Genomic DNA, 21,198 nt, shown 5'->3' with positions numbered 1-21,198 from the left:
TTGGATCATTTAAATCTAGTTTGCTTGCTTCATGTTTTCTTCCCAGTTATTTAAGAGAATGTAGTTTTCTTTACACCATCTGCTTGATGGTGATTCAATCATTTAAAATGTTTCATTTCTAATGCCAACATGTTTTACTTGTTAATATTAAGTTTAATAAATGCAAGAAAAAATGGTTTGTGTTATAGTTTAGAAGACAAAGTGAGTCTGCTTGAAATTGAACTACAATGTAAAAACCAAATCTGTGGTTATTGCTGATTCAAACATACATCAGCTACAGAGGGCTTGTATGTTTTACATCTAGCTGATGTCTACACTATTATTACTATTAAAATAAATACCTGTATATTATCTAAGTTTCTCAAACACCTTGAACATGCCATCAGATTTGCCAGAAATTGTATTTGTTTGAGGCTGAGCCAATAAATGTTTTTAATTTACCTAAAGCAACAAAGCTGACTGCTCATTAGATACACCAAATCCCAACAAGTTGCTTCACAGAGTCAAACACATTCAAATACATGTGAAAACCAGACAGGAACCCACTCACTACTGAAGCAACTCTCTAATACACAACAAACATTTTCAAAAGCACTCATTAAAATAAATCTTAAATAGAGTAGTATAGCAATTGTTTTTAATGATAACATCTGTAAAGAAAAAATAAATTGCATAAACATTTATAAGTACAGAAACCATTCCAACATACCCTCTTTACAATTTAGTGACTACCTGAACATATAATACTTTGGTATATACAGCAGAGGTAATATCACTATTAGAAATAATATCAAAACTAAAAAATATGTATGTAAAATAAAAAGGTGTAAAATTATTTCTTAAAAAGATAGTAATGGAGCAGATTTTTATTTTACTGAAGAAAAATAAAACTTCCCAATGCTTCCATCAGTAACACATATTTAATACATTTATTTAAAACAGACTTTTCCAAATTTAACCCAAAAATAGTTACACCCCCTGTAAAAACCACTGCTATCTACAAATGTCACTAATTAACTGACAACATTAGAAGGCGTTTTATTTTTTAAGATTTCTAATCTCCTCATATCTGCTACTCATAAAATGTAGTTTCCCTTTCAGACCTGGTAGTCCATGGTGCAGTTTACTTCATCTGCCCCATGGACCAGCAGTTTCTGTCACCTTGGAACATGAATGGATAGTGTGGTCAGCACTAAGCCCAGCCGCCTTTACTTTCTCTAACATGAATCAGGTACCCAGTAGAGCCTGGTTTCCAAACTCAAGACTTTGGTTAGCAGCCATGCACTATACCATCAGATCATACCATCCCATAATAACACACATGGTTGTTGCTAATATTGATTTCACAGCCCATTCATAAAAATCAAACTGGTTCAGATCTTAAACTATAATCATATTTGTACACATTAAAACTAAAATAATGCTGCCTTAATATTGCTTGATAACTAAACCCTATGACAACAATGAAAGTTAAAGCTCTATTTTCTGTGAAATATTTAGATCACTTTCTTGCTGCTGCCCATTCTGAGACTGCCTGGCTGTGATGAACTTCGGGTGGCTGCGCACATGATCCGCTGCTACATAAATTAACCTCATAAATTCATTGACATCAAAAGCATAATTGGTAAATTTGGCATGTGCTCCAAGGGTTGGATGGTGACCCTGAAATTGAAAAATAAAAATTTTTAATGAAAAAGTCATCACATGTACAAAGAGAAATTTAATATTGAAGAGAAATTTAATATTGAAGAGAAATTTAATATTGAAGAGAAATTTAATATTGAAGAGAAATGTAACAGCATTAGCAAGACTAGTCATAAAAGTTGATCTACCTCATCTTCTTGGACTAGTTTTTCTTTTCTTTCCCATGTCATATACTTGATTCCTCTCAGACGAGCCAGGTCATAGTAGCAGCCAGGATCTTCACAGTTATATCTAAAAATGAAGTCGTTGAATACGTTTCAAGAAACTTTTGGAAAAAATGTAAAATTAAATAAACTAAAACATCTGTGAGAAAGTTGTTTTCAGTCACCCAACAAATAATTGATTTCCTTGTATTTTGTTTGCAGAGTGGCTGATTTTAAAGTATTTACAATATGACTGTAAAGATGTGTTGACATACAATTCTATAACAACTGATTTCAAGTGTTTACAATAACTGACTGTAAAAAGTTGTCAACATACTTTTCTATAACAGCTGATTTAAAGTGTTTACAATGTAATAAGTTATCAACGTACAGTTCTATGACAACAGCTAATTTAAAGTGTTTACAATGTAATAAGATGCCAACGTACAGTTCTATGACAACAGCCCAATCTGGTAGAAAGAGCAGATGAGTGAGCCCTGAGCCATGCATCCCAATAAAGATATCACTGTTGTGTGTTGTCTCAAGTTGTCTCTCAAAGGGAACTTTCCTAGAAATAAACAGCGATGATAACTAACTCATTAATTGTCTGATAAACAGGATTAGTGTTGTGTAATATGTTAGTCTATTATACCCACAGAATAGGAAATATTTACATAACACTACATTTGAGTAAGTTAGGGAAAGTAAAGGCGGCTGGGCATAGTGATGACCACACTATCTCTTCATATGCTGAGGTCACTGAAACAAGTAAACTCTACTTCACTTGCCCCATAGACTGTCAGGTTTGAAAGGGAAACTTAACTTTACTTTTTCATTTGAGTAAACAATAGTGAAAAAATTAAATGTGAACAGTCAAATCCAAAGGTTGTAGGCCTACTTTTTTCTCAGAAATTTTTTAAATTATAAATCACATTTTTTTTAAAGCTATGAGTCCAACATTTGTAGAATTGATTATATATTTTGAAAAGATTACCACCAAAGAATTTTTGTACAACTTACCCATTATAATCAACAACCACTACTTCAAATTCCCCATCCATTTTCATAGCAGAAGACAACTTTAATAATTTTTAAAAAAGTGTTATAAAACAAACATGATTTTTATGAATCATAGAACTGTATGGTATTTGTGTAATTAAAAACTTCAGTCATGAAATATATTATGATAAAATAGAAATTCCTGTTGCATATTATATTTACAGATATTTAATTCTAAGGCAACACTTATTTCAATGAACCATACAGTAAAATAATACTTGAATTAAAGATAAAATATTTTTATTATTTTTCTGGGTAATTAAACTTAAGTGACAGATTTTTATTAATGATTCTTACCTCTACTTGGTTTAATATTTTTCTGTATTGAGTTCCACGCACAAGTAAAGTAATACGAATTTTTTTTTTCTGGAAAAGATAATTTTAACAAAACAATAATATTCCAGTAAGTAAGTGCAGCCATTTTAATTTAAAAAAAAAGGTAAACAAATAGATTTTTTATGAAGTGCTTTAAAAATATTGTGAATCTCTTATTTGACAGACTAGTTACACGTTGATAATGCAGATACATTTCTTATGATGCCCTAAGAATTTCACACTTACTAATGGTCCCTGCTGAGTAATGTTGAGCCTGTGAAGAATGTGTTCACTAAAAGCCTTGATTAAACTGCTACCAAAGCAGCCTGGTATCTGGAACAAACAGTTGAAACAATATTTATTCTAACTTTGAAAACCTCACATCAATCTTTAAGGAATAAAAACAAGTCCCTACCAGTGGCATATTGTAGTATAGACCAAATCTCATCCTTGCAAGAAGAGGAAAAACAGCATCTTTAAAACACACCTTGTAGGAGATATTTTGACATTTTTTAAAAATAGTTTCAGCTAATAAATATGAAATTGCCAGATAAAAATAGCATGAAAATGAATTTTAAAATAAGAAAAACTATAACTATATATAAAACTTATGGTGTTTTATAAATTAAAGTATGAGAGAAAGTAAGTTAAGACAAAATAAAATGTGTTCAAATAACTTTTGAAAGAAGGTGAAAACAAGTAGCAGGTCACCTTTTTTCCATCCAAATCTTTTAAAGCTATCACTGGGTGATCTGTAAAGGCTTTCCAAGTGACGCTAAAAAAATCTCCATACGGCAATGGACTCTAGAATTTTCAAAATAAATAATCCATGTATAAACAATTGTTACAATTTATATTTATAATGAAACTAGTATGATCAAATGGTGTGTTGTTACAATTTATATTTATAATGGAACTAGTATGATAAAATGGTGTATTGTTACAATTTATATTTATAATGAAACTAGTATGATAAAATGGTGTGCTCTGCCATGTCCTCACGAAGATAAATGCAGTGATATACATTATTTGGTTCTTCTCACGTGATATTTAGAAATTACAAAATAAATATAAAGAATAAAGTTGACAACTTACTGTGTCCCACATAATAATGTTGACATCTGTGTTAAAGGAGTTGTTGATATGTTGTGATGCATAGAGATTGACGAAGTCACAGAAATGATGGTACATGTTGATCCCTGAAGATTATGATAATCTATTACTCCACATCAATATTTAGGTTTAAGAAACTAACTAAAAATTTATTAATCACCTGAAAACACAGATAGCAGAAACAGCTTTTCACAGGAATTCAGTAAATATTACAAAATATATTTGAATGTTACCGAGTAAATAAATTCTTAAAATTTGCTCACATAGAAAAGAACAGATTGTCAAACTGAAAAGATGCAGCAGTATAAAAATAAAATAAAATCTTATCTTTACCAGCATCTAACTTAATCAGGTAAGTAGGTTTGTCAAACACCAGCTCACACTGATTCCCCTCTAACGGGTAAAAATCAGTGGCTGTAAAGTGTTCTAATTCAGCAAACCTAAAAAAAGAAAAACAGTTTGTTTAAACAATTTATGGACTAAAAGTTAAGCCAAGTACAGTACAGTGTACAAGATAATTATTAATTGATGATTTAGGAAATGATATGCAGTTTAAAACTTATATATTTAAAAGTTCTTTAATCAAATGACTGAAATTAAATTACCATGACTGTAAAGGACTTTTGTGCTCTCCTTCTGACTTTAAAGCTTTCACATCTAACTGACAGTGGCCCCCTACCTGGCCAGGTCTTATCACATCTTCTCGATATCGATTTCTACAAAATGTTTTTAAAATATCTGCTGTATTATTTAAAAAGAATATAACTTAAAGTTAAATAAAGAACATTGTTTAATATAAAACATCAAAAATCCTAAAAACAAAAAAAAAATGTGAGTCTCAGATAAACAATTTTTAAAATTCACTCTGGAAAAACTCCATTTGTACATAGAAACTTGAAGATCTATTTAACAGCAAATAACACTGAATAGTCTATTTAAAAAAGTAATTACGTTACAGATGGTGTGGAAATGGGCAAATAAAAAAGATAGAATAATTTATAATTATATTATTGATGCAGGAAAATGTATATGCCCTTGGAAAGTTACAATTTTAAAATAGTAAATGAATATTTTTTAAATACAAAAGCTACCAAGAGAATTTTTAAAAAGAGTATCATGACCTCTTTACAAGACAAAGCAATAAAACAATAAAAAAATGAATTTATAAAATACAGATCACAGGCAAAAAGTTTGTTTTTAATCTTATGTTTTGTAAGATTTCCAGTTGTCTGGGTCAAGCCCTAAGGATAAAGTTTCATGGAAACCAAATAGAAACAAAACATGAACAAGTTTTACATCAAAATTGTGTACCATTGATATTCTACCTTTGAAAACCCATTGATTTATCTTAGTAGCTTATTTATGTCAGGTTTCAGACAAGCTCTAATACCACTTATTAACTAATTTTAATAACACTTTGATAAAATCATTTATTTCTTAGTATTTTGTCTTTTTTCAATTAATTGATTGTTCAAGTAGTAGGCCTGTTACTATAAGACAGTTATTATCAAAAGTCATGTAGCATTCTAATGTTACTGGAGTGTAAGACCCTTTAACTTGTACCTTTAACCCTTAATATGTAAGCTTAAGCATTTACCATACCATGCCACACAACCAAGTATGACATTTTCTGAAGCCACTCAGTTTATCAATAATCCTAAAAGTCTTGTTAATATTGTCATTCCATGTTGTTTCCATAAAACGTTATCCATGTTGATCTCTTTTCCTTTTTTTTGAGGATAAATAATTTTTAAAGTATCCTAATAATATAAGTTTATAAGAATCTAAAAGTGAAAATAAATAAGAAAAAACCCTCGGTAACTCATCTTGGGGGTTATTTCCCTTTAATCAATGTAATTAAATTTTTTATATATGACATATTTATCTGCATATTTACAATATTTAAGACATTTTAAAAACATTAATTAGTAATATAATAATTCAAGTTTTTTTAATGTAAAAACAAAGGTTAAATTAAAAATTGTATAAAATTAAAGATATTTGTATCTTGGTAACTTTAAAGTTTTAAACTAAAAGCTATTTTAAATAATGATTTATTAGAAACAAGCTAAATTTCAGTTGTCTATATTTATGTTACATTCATTCAGGTAAAACAATTTCGCATAATCATTATTTTCAGTACTTTTAAAAATGTTTTTCTTATGCATATAATGCTGTGTATTACTTCCTGCAACCATGCTACAAGTATAATTGTATTTATAATATTACCTGTTATTGCTATTCACAATATTTGCAGAGGAAAAGTCAAAGTAAATATTCTTAGCTCTACAATATCTTAGGTACTTTGAGCACTCAAGACTTGAATCTTTCTGTTTGAATTGTTGTGAATAAACACATTAGGTTTGCTCAACTTTACAAAGAGGATTTTGTTAATTCATAAAAAAGAATTATAGCTTTAGAAATGTATTATTGCAGTATGATTTTAATTTAGAACATTAGTGATTAATACATAATAATTTACAACAATGGTAAACTGAATAAAAAAAAAGGATTAAATACCTTTAACTGGGGCTTGCAGAGAAGAGTGAGTTCCCTTTGTCTTTCTGCAATCATGCCAAAATCTGCTGTTAGCCAAAATTTTTCTTCCTGCTCCGACTTGGATTTGGCCCTAGAAAAAGTAATTATACTAATACAGTAACAATTTTTAAAATTTATTATAGAGTAGTTGCATACTTAAAATACAACAAACTGACCCAAAAAAAACAATCAATAGATCTTCAAAAATAAAAAAATAGTATCCACAATGTTCTTATTATTTTTTTTTAAAAATGGTTACGGCTGGTGACACTATGGTATGTGTTACAACACAAAATTCAAACTTTACCAATTACGGCTATCCTCTGGACAATAATGTCTGCTGTAGCGATCCTTTTTGTCGCATGATTTCTCATAGCCCCAACATCCAGTTTTATTGATAAAATCCTATTTGAAAATAAAAGTGCGTAGTTCTTTGTGATTAACAATTAAATTATGTGGTTAATTAATTAATCAAATTTGTAAATTAAGTAATTAACTGTTTTACCAACAATACAACAAGATAGATCAACATTACTGTTTTCACATTTGCAAAAATAATTTTATAAAACACATTTTGTAGGGAGTGATTAAATTTTAATCCAAGTTAATTAACAATATTTACCTTAAATAAGCATGTTTCATCCTTTTCACACAAGATTAGTAGATCTTTATTATTTTTAAAAAAGAAGGGTATGTGCTCTGAAGGTAATTTCAAATTGCTCCATTCATATGTATTAACTTTTAAACCATGCAAGAACATTATGATAATAGTCACAATTCCATTGAACATCCTGAAAATAAGAAATAAAACATTGCCTTCAATATTATTATTTACTATTAGGCCTGATTAAATAAAAAATTATTAGTATGCAAAACAAAGTTTACAATTTGACTAATACTCTTCTTCCTGTACCACTGATAATGCTATTTCACTTACAAACCTAACTCCAACATGAAGCAAAAAGTGTATTATAAAATTGCTAAAGAAAAATTCAATAAACTTATTTTTTTAAATGCTAAGAATAAGTTCCAAATAAGAGCCATTATTTAAACTTGCCTGTCTGTTATATAATAGTCAGCCTTTAAAGCCTAGATAAATAGCTAATCAATGAAATTCAGATAGTTACACACAAAAAAGTATCTTTAAAAACAATACAAGCCACCACGTTTAAAGTATTTTTAGTCTCATGACTCCACAAGCTGGCTTTCTGTTTTCATTTTAATGCAAATGACTGTGGGTATACTACAGACAAACGGACGCATAATTTTGGACAATGGTAGAACCAATCAGTGGTTTGGGCAAGGGGTGCCAGAGGGAGGTGCTATAACCTTCCCTCCATAGAGCCCCAAAATGAAGTTTATCTCATGTTAAGTTGCTGCTACTGTTAACTGGGGGCTAGTAGCCAAGAGTGTCCTGAAATTCCCATAACACCTAGGCAGTTGCCCTAAGTGGTATGATACATCACCCCTACTGATGGTGATCAACGTACATATCAACATACATTCAAGGTATTCATACATCACACACCATCTGGCCTCTGTGCATTAATGTAGACAAACCTACGCTCCAAATGTTAAGATCCAAGAAATGGAAGGAATAGCTGACACAGCAAAGTGATATCCCATGCTGATATGTTAAACACACCTCACACAGAAGTGGGGTGTAAATTTCTTCACAAATGTATAAACTGTTTTTATTGTTAGAGCAAACTGCATTATTGCTTTCTTCAGTGTATGTAGTAAAAAAGTATTCTGAGGTCAATAAGGGTCACCCATTTATGATGTCTACAAAAATTTCAGATTTAATTGCATTTTTTACATGCAAGATGCGAGTTTTATGTTTGTTTTAAAATATTACTTTGACCTAAAATTCAACATGTGGACGTCTGCATGGACTAGAACCCCACCCCTTCACAAAAGTCTATTTTTTTCTGAATCCTCCTCCCTTTGCGTGTATGTCATAAATTGAAATAAATGGATGACCACTAACTGATAGTGATACAAATGAACGCTACTTCACCTGCCCAGCGTCTTTCTTTTGTCACACTCAAAGTGTTGTGGCATTAAAATTGAACGTTAAAGAATGGGAAGAAACTTGGTAAAGAGCGAGATGCGAAGCGATGAGACGGTAAAATCATAAAATGAATTAAAATGCAAGAAGTAGAAGGGTGCAAAAATGGCCTGTCTTGTGACAGTTTTGTTTCATATTTTACCCCCAACAGATTAGTTTTAGTTAGTAGTAGGCTTAGTGTGGGGAAAATTAGTTATTATTAATTTATAGGCCTAATTTATTAAATGTCGACAATTCGGATAATTATTAGTTACTTTAGTAATATTTATTATTTATTATTTATTTCGCATCTCGCATTTTACCAAGACCCGAAGAAAGATGACTTTTTAAAAAATATAAAAATTGACCCTTATCATTATTTAGCTAGTTTAAATATTAATATAGATCTAGATCTAGATCTACCTCGCCAGTCGAATACCAGGTGTAGGCTAGATATCTAAATTTGGAATCTGCTACTTTTACTTTTGCCTACTTTACTTTCGGTTTCGTGTACGTACACCTCATTTCCGTAGTGCGTAAGAGTAATGTGCGCATTTCAAATCTCGCGTTAGACTTTCGAGACTTCAGGCAAAGGCCAATGAACAAACAGCTTCTCTTGCGTCGCTAAAAACTTGGGTCACAACCTCTGACCTTTATTTACAGACTACGAGGACACGGCATATTTTGACAATTAAGCTGTAATTTATTTTGTAAACCGTTAGAAGGGTAAGCTATCATAACAATAACGCTCTTTAATTACAATGTAAATAGATATTTGACACCCCAACCTTCCTAAATGTCCCCATATTCTGAGGTGTATTTTCGCTTTGGGAGAGCCGCCATTTCAGTCCGAAACAAAACCACCTCAACTAGGCTCCCGCGTAGAAATTTCGTAACGGATCTTTATTTCGTTATAACTTCGATGACTCTAATTAAATTCGCAATAATGCCATATTAAACGTGTCGCAGTTTGTCAAACGTTTTATTTTGCTTGAGGGGGTTGGCTGCCTAATTTGCCGGTCAGTTAGGCAGGAAGTGTTGCTATTTTTTTCGAGGCGATGAGAGGCCATCGTAAACATAACCCCCTCCTTCGCCACATGGGTTTGGGTGCATGACCTTTGGCTGTTTGTATATCATTGACACACTTGGGTTATTTTTGTAATTGTTTAATTTAATTTTCTTGTGAATTCGTAATTTTTATTTTTCCACGTCTCTTAAAATAGTTTTCGAATCATATAACCGATCGTCATCCCAGGACTTCAGCCGTTCCCGATAATATCGATCTCCTTCAACCTTTGTCCTTTAGCTCACGGTCAGCAAAATAGATCTAGGTCGCAAGAATATTTTATGCAAATTTATCGGTCACTGAACTGTTGCGCCAATTTCTAGGTCTAGAAAGTTATTTTGATTTACACGATTTTCGTCAACATAACATCGCTCTATTTTACATCCCCACATCACAGAAATGTGCATTTAGAACGAGATCTAGAAATCTACGTACCCATCTAGATCTAACACTGGCCTTAGATTTTAAAATCTAACATAGAATCTAGATCTAGACTCTAGCTAGACTCAAATGTGATATGCCTAACTTAAAGCGGGAAGTGTAGATCTACACTGACGTTATTTTTAGCAACATCCCAACTTTGGTTGATAAAAACACTTCATTCCACAACACTTTCCTTTGTTGTAGATCGAGGATCAGGTCTAGATCTAGAAATTTACATTGTAGGCTAACGTCAAAAGAGATGGGGCGATTTCGAGTTAGAGATCTAGATCTATATGGCACTTGGCATTTTACACAATTTTAATGATTTAATTCAACCTACAATATTCAATAATAGATTAAATTTTAAATAGATCTAGATTCTAGATCTATATCTGACAATATAATAATTATCTACTATCTAGACTAGACTCTACTTAGTCCTTAGCTTAGATCTAGAATCTAGTCTATAGACTAGATCTAGTTAATACAACTCAGAACTCACACTGAACTGATGGAATACAACCCTATTCTCATGAAAATGGTGGGATTTCAATTTTTATATATTATATAATTAATATAGGGCCTAGATATATAAAAGTTTTAAGTAGAATCTAGTATGCCTATCTATTCTAGACTAGATCTATTAATTAAATCGATGTCTGGACCTAGTATACTAGTATGTATGACCTATGGCCCAGTATGGCCTATAGAAATAGGCTATAGATTCAAGATTGTGTTATTACTTATTGGTGGTTCCTAAAAATTTAATTTAATTTAGATTTTAGATCTAGTCTAGTTGGTTAGTAGGTTATGTTATGTGGTCTCTAGAGAAAATACTATGTCAAATTTTATGAGCAACTAAATGCTTTTACTAGAGAGGTTTTTTAATATCCCTTATACTAAAAATTTCCTTTGCTCCCCGCCCTTCCTCCTGATTGGCATTACAGCCCTTCATACTAATTGAAATTTTTAAACAACAGCACTGTTCTTTTATCTCCAGCTATCTTGGTGTATGTTGTACGGACAATTTTCACACCACTATGGCTACTATAGAGGAGGGAGGATCAATTGAAACTAAAAAAGAAATAAATCCAGATATTGATGTTGTCACTGCTGAAGTCATGGATGGCACAGAAATGATTCACGTAATGACCACTGGTAGTTCAGGATCAGTAACACTTCCCCTGACACTGACCCAGAGTGGCCTGGTTTCTTTAACTTCTTCTGGACAATCTGTAAGTAACATCCTGATAGTTTTTCTTTCACAATTCTATTTCTTGATTACTAATATACAAGGATTAGTGTCAATAAAGATATTGATCACTCAGCTTAATCAATATGTGCATTGATTTTTTGTAAAGTATTATGCCAACTACTTTTATTTTGAAGTGACAGTTCTTTTGTTTTTATTTAATCCTGTGTGTATTGTAAATGCTGTTTTGTTGAAGAAATTCAGTTATTTTTTTGTAAGATTATTTTTAAAAATGCTTTGTGATTCCTTCTACAGTTAAATGCCCAAGTTTTGTTTAAACTAAATGTCATTTCTTTCTGACCTCACAACACACATGACACAGATGACTGACCAAGGCATCACTTATTTACTGCAGGGTGGCAGCATGTCCAATGGGAATCAAGTGGTCATGTCTGGTTCTGATTTAACTCTTCGACTTAAAGAGGGAAGTACCCAGGTGGTTCATGTACCTGCTAATTCTTTTACACAGGTTGATTGGGCCTCTAAATTAAAGGTAGGTCGTCTTTGTTTTATTGTATTTTAAAGTTGATCGTGATGGAAATGAAACAGAAGCTGTTAGTTTATTTTTTGTGTTTGTGTGTCTAGGAGTTGCAGCATGCACAGCGCCTTGAAAGATTGAAGGTAGAACAGCGACAGATACAAGACAGAGTTACCCAGAAAATGCAATTTGAGCAGAAGTATGAGCCCTGTGTTGTATGCGGTGACAGAGCATCTGGTAAATATAAATGTATTTTTTTAACAGTTTTTAGGATCTGCTTATCAGAATGATTGTTAGGCTACAAAGTGACTAATGAATTTTAAAATTTGTTGCTGATTTAAAATACAAAATGGAACTGTAGCAACTATTCTCAATAAATTCTAAGCAACATAAGCATAGACAAAATCAACAAAGGATCAGTTTGTTGTGTTTATATTTTAATATTACTGCTGCCTAAAATAAGGGTTGATTCAGTTAATCTTCAATTTTTTTTCAATAGGAAGACATTATGGGGCAATTAGTTGTGAGGGATGCAAAGGCTTTTTTAAAAGGTCAATTAGGAAACAATTAGGCTATGCCTGTAGAGGTGCTCGAGATTGCCCTGTGACAAAATTGCATCGCAACAGATGTCAGTATTGCCGGTTACAGAAATGTCTAGCAGTGGGAATGAGATCTGAATGTAAGTTTATTTTGCCACTATGTAAGCACTGTTTTAGCAAAGGTGTTCACTTTTAAGTGATAACATTATTCAAACTTTCAGGGGACCAGACTTTAATTTTAAAATGTCATCTACTTTTCAGCTGTACAGCAAGAACGCAGGCCAAGTGATCAAAGAGACAAGGTACCTGGTACAGTTGCCACCTCAACACAGAGGATTTATATCAGAAAAGACTTTAACAGTCCCTCTGCAGCAATACCAACATTTAGTCCAAAGGTTTAATATCATTACAATTCAAAGTTTACACATGTGATCAGTTTGATCATTGATGGCAAACATTGATTCATAAAATGTATGAAAAATTCTGTTTCTACTCTCAAACAGGGTATTGATGATCAAAAATATGGCAGTCTTTTAGCAAACTTACAAGAGCGAGTTGTCCATACAGACCAAGGAATGGTGGTCCTTAGTTCTCAGATGTCACCTAACTCAACCATCAATACAGGTTTGCTAATCTTTTGCAATTATTATATGAACTTTGATCTTAAAGTTTTGTACTATGGCTTCTCTTTGTTTTTTGGGTGGAATATGTTCATATTTCTTTCCTGCTATTGGCAATTATTTTAGATTTAAAATTAAACATTGTCATTTCAATTTAAAGGGGAACTAAATACTTGTAATAGGAATGTACATTACTACTAATAATGATTGAACTAACCTAATTAAATGTGTGTTGTGCTGTCCCTTTCTGTTAAGCATTGAGTTGATTTGTGATTTTCCTAGAACTTAGTTGTTGTTTTTATTTTTGCTTTGCTACCACTACTTTTAGACATTTGTAGTTGTTGTGTTTAATATCAATTAATTTAGTAAGCTTAATAAGAAGCAGCCATTGCTAGTACTTTTGATACATACGTAACCTTTTTAATGACCTCAGTTTTTGTGAGATTTTGCCCCCTCATTGGCTCAACTAGATTTTATTTATTAAAATAGAGACTGCTTCTTATTTCTAAATGTTGTTAGTTTGCTTCTGTCATACACATATATTAAAGCATGAAATAGATCAGTGAAAAGATCAACTAAATGTTGAATTCTGTATCAGTTTAATTATTTTTTGCAACCTCTTAATTTCATAATAATGATAGGCAGCTAGGCTATAGTACCAATTTTAAATAGCTACTTACATATTTAGTTATTTGTCAGATACTTAATTCTTTGGTCACAATATAAGGGAGTTAAATCTTTGTGTGTTTGTTTTTATGTTTTGTTTATGGATATTTGTTTTTCATTGTGTGCTTTAGATCTCACCACCTTAGCCAATGTTGTCAGCACAGTGAGCAATACAGAAGGTAAATTTTAGGTCTTTTCTTCTCAAATACATTGGCCATTTATCCATAACCAAGAGAGAATCAAGTAGCTATTGATTAGACTACGAGTTATAACCAAAGCTAACTTATACTAGTTGCGTTGACGAATTAAAAACTTTTTTAACGTTAAGGCACAGGCAGGCTTTTCTTGTCATTAGAATGAAATAAGTCCTCATCTGAAAAAGAGGAATTACTTAATTTATAAAAAATAGCATGAGTAAATAAAGATAATTTGTTGTTATTTCCAGTGATGTCTAACATGGCCATAGAAGGTTTGTTGTTATATTTTCCATCCATTTTTAACAAGTCCCTTAAAATAAGTTTTAGCTATTTTATCATAAATTTAAAACTTTGTCAGAAGAATAAGCTTGTTCTACTTTAACTAGTTTATACTTGATGTAAAGGTTTTAAAACAGAATGATATGCACTGTAGTTATTTTGCATGTGGTTAACATGCTGCCTCATCCAAACATTTTTTTAACATAACGTTTGCATTAAGTAACATTGTGTGCCTTTTATGCAAACTTTTTTTTTCCCTAGAGGTACAGCATGCATCTTATTAAAATATTAATAATTGATTAATTAAAGTTTGGCCATAACATTAGTTTCTTTATTTCTTTTTTATCCTTTTAAAGATTATAATTTTATTTAAAACCCAGATATCTAGCTTCCTAGGCCATATTGGTTGATTTGTGTTCATGCTTTTTTGCCTGCTTTTTATGCTTTTAATTTTAGCTAATCTGATTCCTTTTTTCCCTTTACTAAATGCTTTTTACCTTTGCTTAAGCTAGAACTTTCCCAAAACTAATTTTTTTTTTTTAAATGTCATTACGTTTGTTGTAGCAGTTTAACTGCCTGTATGTTTTCTATAGGTTTATAAAGAGCTCTATTGAAAAAACAAATGAGTTTTAAATTTTATTATTTTATGTTTTTGCTTAGCCATTATAAAAATGCTTTCAATATTTTCTTTATTTGGGCTACTTTGATCACTGCTTGGTCTTCTTACCTTTAATTTGGTTCTAGTGTTAACACATTTATATTATCAGATCTGGCAACACTTGCAGATGTTGTGTGCACAGTTAACAACACAGAAGGTAATCTTTGGTTTTTCACAATTCTGTTAACATTTTAATGGTCTGTTTACTTTCATTTTTCCTACTAATTTTTTTGTTGCGAAGCAATTTTAGTCAAAAACATGAGCCAAAATTGTTTTCTAACTTGCTTTATGTAAACTTTGTAAGCTGTTTAAGGAATTAAAAAAATATTAAGTAGGTTGGAAATCTTAATTATTTACTAGTTATTTATTGCATAAATTAAGACATTGTTTAATCATAGGCTTATTTTTAAGACATAAGCTAGTATGTGTTTTTACATCTAACACCAGCACTATGCACTGTTGTATTTTTCAATTTGTCATATACTTCAATAATTCATTTTATTTTATACCTCATCATTGCAAGAAAAAAAAGTAATTCACATTTTTTGTTGGATAGATCTCTCAACCCTAGCTAGTGTAGTGACAACATTAGCCACAATGAGTAAAGAGGAGGTCAATCTTGATGACTTGTCCAATCAGAACAATTCACCTTCCCACAACAATGGAGATATCAGCCGGGGCACACCGGATGCTGCAGCCAGAGCTTTTGACAATTTGGCCAAAGCTGTTCAGAGCCCACAGAGCCAGGTCAGGAAGTTTGGTAACAAGACTGTTACAAACTACTCATTTCAATAAACATTTAGCATTATATTTGTATAACGCAGTTTATTTTTCAATCATATTCTTATGTAAACATATGTTCCTTTCAGGGTGGGGCTGTTCTTGATCAGTCCATGTCTGAAGCTAGCTTTGATCAATCAGCCAATAGTGATGGTGAAAATTCTCTTTTAGTTGAAACCCCAGGTATGTCTCATCCTCTGGTCATCTGTAACCAGCTAGATAAAACCTCATATTCAACTTGTCAGTCTTTATTTTCTTTAAAAAAATGTCCACCTTAAGTGTAAATATGCATTTTAATGTAAATATTTATTTTTATTTTCTTATATTAAGAAAATATTTTATCCAACAGACTGCAAATTGTTTACTTTAATGGCTCATACCTGGATTTGTTCACAGGTCCACTATTAACAGAAGCTAATTTTGCCTTCACTTTAACCACTCCTTCTCCCATGCCAACATATCTGAACATTCATTACATTTGTGAAAGTGCATCACGACTTTTATTTCTCTCAATGCATTGGACAAGATCTGTCTCATCCTTTCAAGAACTGGGGTAAGTCTTTAATTCTTAAAAGATATTTTAAAAGGTCTGAAAATAACTGATTATAACTTAATTACGCTAATTTGAAAGCAGCATCTGCATCTCTACCATTTAATAAATTAAAAAAATAACCAACTGTTGGAACATTAAAGACAGTTTACGGTCTGGAAAGTTAGGTTTTGGTCTAGAAAGAATATGTATGGAATGAAAGGCACAAAAATGAGTATGCTAACACTTTCTCTGATATCTGTTTACAGTGCTGATGTTCAAACAGCGTTGGTTCGTTCATGCTGGAGTGAGTTGTTCACTCTTGGATTGGCTCAGTGTTCAGCCACTATGTGTTTACCTACAATGTTGGCAGCTATCTTGAATCATCTGCAGGGTAGCTTACAGCGTGGAGGTAAGTTGCATCATTAATAGCTGATTTTTTTTTTTTTTATAAATTCCACTTTTCTTTAAGTCTGGGCATGGTATATGTGACCAGTTCAATAACACTGAAGGTTGGTATTCATCAGACTAGTGTCTTAGCACATAGATGAACGTGCTTTTTGGCACATCGCTAACAAAAATAGGAAAGGATAGTTGTATAAGTAGCTTAGTCCTGTTGCAGAATTTAAAGCTTGTCATCTGTTCATTCAAGAGGTATTACTTCAAGCTGTGGTTTCATTTAGTGAAGTTAATGTTGTTAGTTTTAATTAAAAAATAGTAATCTTGAATTCTTTCTACAATCAAAGCAGATCACACAAATCAAGACAAGGTGAAAAGTGTGATTGAACATATCATTAGACTTCAAGATTACGTGACACACACCCAGGGCCTAAACATCTCTCCCCCAGAGTATGCCTATCTAAAGACTCTTGTGCTGTTTGCTCCAGGTCAGTCCACCATCACTTCTATTTTACAATGCTTTAATATTTTTTTTAATATTCTCATTTTAAATCTTGAGTTTTATTATATTGAATTTAATTCCTGTGTAGATAATCCCAATGTGCGTGATAAAAAGTTGATAACACGCTTGCAAGAAAAAGCCAGGAAGGAGCTCCTCCAATCTTGTTCATCACCAGGAAGTTCAGAGCGTGTCTCACAACTTCTGCTACGTCTGATCCCACTCAAGACATTTGTACCTGCCATTATGGAAGAGCTTTTTTTCTCTGCCTTGACAGGTTCTGTGCAGATTGACAATATTATACCGTATATCCTTCGTATGGAAACAGCCGAGTATAATTTGCAGATGACTGGGCAAACAGGTGCTGCTTCTGTAGCAGGTATCACTGGGGGAATAGCTGTGCCAGCTTTACATGACCCTAATGCACCAAATCAGCCTCCAAGTGTTCCCATTGTGCTTGAGTCAAGTCATCATCAAGTCACACTATCTGGTGACTCACACAACATCAGGAGTGGTGGCGACCACTCAAATAACCCCCACTCTAATAATGCAAACCTAGGTATCCGTGCCTCCTTGATATCAGATGCTGGTCAGGTTTTAACTCTTTACACAGATGCATCTCATGCATCTTCCTCACAGAATTCATCCTCAGCGACATGAGTGTCACAATGTTGAATCATTATATCTGACATAATAGCACAATGTAACATAGCTTTATTTTTGTTGTGCATTTGTTGAAAGGATCAAGTGCTGATTGTCTTTATTGACTTTGAAATTTTAAGGTGTAGTTTGTGGCTTTTAAAAACCGTGACAATTTATTTCACACAGTTCATTTTTCACATTATCTTTTTCCATTGCATTGGAATTTATTTTTTTAAGTTCTATCAATTTAATTAGGACATAAAAAACTGATCACCCTGCCTGATGAAATAGTAATTTGGCAATGTTTTTAACTGAAAAACTTATTAGCTTGCTGAGATTCTTAAAATTTTAGTGACATACTTCACTAGTCAGCTTAATTTTTTTATTTGAAAAAAATACAGATTACAAAAATATTCCAATGTTACTTGTAAATATTCATGCACCAAATTTTTTCTACACAACTCCTTTCGCTGATCACAATGAATATTTTTATTTGTGGGTACTTCATCTTGACAATGCTTTTATTTATTCACTTACCATGACGATGTCATTTATTAGCGTGTGAGATGCCCTTTGTGCATTAGGATGACTTAAGTTTTGGTATGGATTTTTCTGCCCAGGTTGAATATACATACACTATATTTTTAATAATAGTAATTTTTAGTTTTTTGCTTTATTAAGCAATTAGTTTAATGAATGTCTAATATTTCACTGGCATTTGCAGAAGAATTATTACTCCAATATTTGTTGTAAGGTGAACTAAATACTTGCATCTGGAAGTTGCACTCTCTAGACCTACTCACTATATTTGACTGTTTGACAAGCTGTAGCTGTACTTAAATATCTTTTTTCTTTTAAAATGGCCTGTGATAGTTATTCCTTTTTTGAAAAGGATAAAAATTAAAATGATGCTCTAATATATAGTCATTTTTTTTTCTTTTGTTGTATGTAAGGTAATTGGAACAATTTTCTTAATACTGTTTGTATAAAAACATTAGTGTTATTCATCAGCATCCGCCCCCACTCACTAAAGGTCTTGCCTTCTTTGTTGTCTGGTGTATATTTAAATATAGCTACAAAAGTTGCTTTCAATTTTTCAAATTGTTCTGTTTCAACTGCCCAGTACTGTATATTCTGTGAAAATTGTGATATTCTGAACTTGTATAAGTGAGAAGTTTGACCTTTTAAGTTCTGCAAGTAATTCAAAGCCTTGTGTTTAGCTGCTTGACCATATTTTTTATTTCCGTTTCATTTACCCATTATTTTGTCTGCAGCCAAATATTGCATTATTAGGTGCACTACTAACAAACCACATTTGCATTGATTTGAATGTCATTTTTCTTTAGCACAATAGAACAGGTGTGAGTTTAAAATAGCCAACAAATCAAATTTATTAGCATTCAGGTTGTTACATTTTAAAATTTTATTTTCTGTTGTTTTTTTTTTTTTTTTCAAACAAAAGCTAGACTAGAAATAAACAAGATTTAAGAGTTAAAATTGTGTAATTAGGCTTATAACCCCAATCTTTGATGTCTACTTTATCACTTCTGTACATAATCTTGTGTCATACCTGCATAGACAAATTCACACACAATTCAGATTGTCACTTGGGGAATTGTATAAAAGATGAGTTTACTAATTTATAAATACAATACTTGAGGTGAATGTATAGTTTCAAAGTTATTTATTGAAATCACATATTAACATGTTTATTGTAAAATCAATGATGGAGCATAGCGACATGTCTGCATGCAGTCACATGTGCCATAACTGGATAGATGACAAGTTTTGTTTGGTTTGTACAGCTTTTCATATTTTCACCATTTCTTGTGTTCATTTACTTCCCAAAAACAAATATTTTATTTCACTTGTACAGTTAACATGCCTTGGTTCATAAAATTATTAAATTACATATATAAATACTTTCATGTATTTTTAATGCAACAAATACACATTTTTTGTATAGCACTTCTTGGTGCATCATTGTCACTAAGTTACTGTGAATATATTTTTTCTAATACATCTGTTCATTTTGGCTTTAAAAAATCCCATACAACGTTTAAGAGGTCAAGTCTATCTTAAATATTTTCTGAATACAAAAAAAATGTTTACAGAGGGAAGTAAAAAAAGTTGTTTTACATATTTTGGGTTTTAAAATTATTATTTTTTAATCTGTGTCATACTTATTTTATTGAATTCTTAAATTTTCTCTTCGCCTAAGGTTGAAAAATTTCTTTATAGCACCGTGATTTTTTTTCTGTTAATCTCGTCATAAGTGTGTTAAGTTGGCCAGTTAAAACGTTTACATGATGTCTCATGGTGTAGTTTTTTTAAGAGCAAGAGATGACAAATTGTACTTGTACCTACAAATGGTAATTTATTCTACTTATTCATGTGTAATCTTTTAACTTAACAGTAAGGTGGAAACTGAAATATTTTTTCAAGTGTTTTGTGTTGTTTTACCCTTGATAATTAAATTGTTTTAAGTTTTTTCTTTGCCAAATGATTATAAAATATTTGCAGTATATTTTAAGATGCTAAATAAACTTCTATTCTGGAAAAACGTTTTGTACTAGCTTGAACCCAGCTAATCTACTTGAAATAGTGCCAGCTGTTTCAGCTTTAGACTAAAAACGTTTAGTCTTGTCGTTTGGTTGAAATCCATTACTTTCCTGACATTTTTCTCTTATCCAAGGAATCTCATAGCTTTTGTCCTGCCTCAGAATTTCATCTTTAAATGATATACATGTAAAGTGTCACTTTTTTGTCTTTGTCCAACTATTGTCCCTTATGCTGTCAATAAAAATGTAAAATCTTTATTGTTTATGGCTTCACTAATTTGCTTGAAAGAAACACTAAATCCTGATAGGTCTGAAACTCCAGTAACAAAAAAAAAGAAAAAAATTGAGTTATTTTAAAATCATTATACTGTTGCACCTTGTGTGTGTGTATACATGTATATCCACTATATTAAATACTATAGGCCTACATCAATCCTGCCTGTGCCACTGTACAACATATAAATGCTACATATTTAAACTTAATTCAACACTATTTTGTATAATATAGTTTTACTTGACTATCCAATCTGTTAACTAGAATATGGTCACTTTAAGCATGTGGCAACAAAGGTAATAAATCAGCACTCTACTAATACCAAACGGACATTGTAAGCTTTGAGGGAAAATGTTCTCAGTTACCTAAGTAACTCAGTTCTCTTACATCCAAGTGGCTTTTTGGTTATTTTCA

General features: G+C 31.7%; 2 protein-coding genes across 10 annotated transcripts; one reads left to right on the top strand and one right to left on the bottom strand.

The window, feature by feature from the left end:
- Nucleotides 1-620: 620 nt before the first annotated feature.
- On the bottom strand, nucleotides 621-10,127 carry LOC131938263 (EGF domain-specific O-linked N-acetylglucosamine transferase). 2 transcript variants are annotated; one of them, XM_059296213.1, is made up of 16 exons: nucleotides 9,711-10,127; nucleotides 7,495-7,663; nucleotides 7,180-7,277; nucleotides 6,855-6,963; nucleotides 6,564-6,664; nucleotides 4,940-5,050; nucleotides 4,668-4,774; nucleotides 4,317-4,420; nucleotides 3,933-4,025; nucleotides 3,637-3,708; nucleotides 3,468-3,554; nucleotides 3,204-3,272; nucleotides 2,868-2,926; nucleotides 2,296-2,415; nucleotides 1,833-1,935; nucleotides 621-1,662 (listed from the first exon to the last, which is right to left on the bottom strand). In XM_059296213.1, exons 2-16 carry the CDS (start codon nucleotides 7,660-7,662, stop codon nucleotides 1,471-1,473), a joined length of 1,593 nt encoding a protein of 530 aa, XP_059152196.1. In that variant the 5' UTR covers nucleotide 7,663; nucleotides 9,711-10,127; the 3' UTR covers nucleotides 621-1,470. The 2 variants fall into 2 exon arrangements, with proteins under 2 accessions (XP_059152196.1, XP_059152195.1); XM_059296212.1 differs by lacking the exon at nucleotides 9,711-10,127 and adding an exon at nucleotides 9,346-9,483.
- LOC131938262 (orphan steroid hormone receptor 2) lies at nucleotides 9,529-20,513 on the top strand. 8 transcript variants are annotated; one of them, XM_059296209.1, is made up of 16 exons: nucleotides 9,529-9,648; nucleotides 11,412-11,646; nucleotides 12,019-12,156; nucleotides 12,249-12,378; nucleotides 12,641-12,820; nucleotides 12,942-13,075; nucleotides 13,184-13,304; nucleotides 14,098-14,145; nucleotides 14,412-14,435; nucleotides 15,210-15,257; nucleotides 15,657-15,847; nucleotides 15,970-16,063; nucleotides 16,277-16,433; nucleotides 16,679-16,821; nucleotides 17,156-17,296; nucleotides 17,399-20,513. In XM_059296209.1, the coding sequence occupies exons 2-16, from the start codon at nucleotides 11,452-11,454 to the stop codon at nucleotides 17,965-17,967; spliced, it is 2,313 nt and encodes a 770-aa protein (XP_059152192.1). In that variant the 5' UTR covers nucleotides 9,529-9,648; nucleotides 11,412-11,451; the 3' UTR covers nucleotides 17,968-20,513. The 8 variants fall into 8 exon arrangements, with proteins under 8 accessions (XP_059152192.1, XP_059152194.1, XP_059152189.1 ...); XM_059296211.1 differs by having other exon boundaries at nucleotides 11,986-12,156; nucleotides 12,942-12,982; XM_059296206.1 differs by having other exon boundaries at nucleotides 11,986-12,156; nucleotides 17,159-17,296.
- The last annotated feature ends 685 nt before the right edge of the window (nucleotides 20,514-21,198 follow it).

This window comes from Physella acuta, unplaced genomic scaffold (assembly GCF_028476545.2).
Source record: "Physella acuta isolate Inbredline_101_S28 unplaced genomic scaffold, ASM2847654v3 ptg000240l, whole genome shotgun sequence".
NCBI lineage: Eukaryota > Metazoa > Mollusca > Gastropoda > Physidae > Physella > Physella acuta.
Note: the sequence above shows the minus strand (reverse complement) of the source record. Positions and strands in the feature narration are given on the sequence as shown.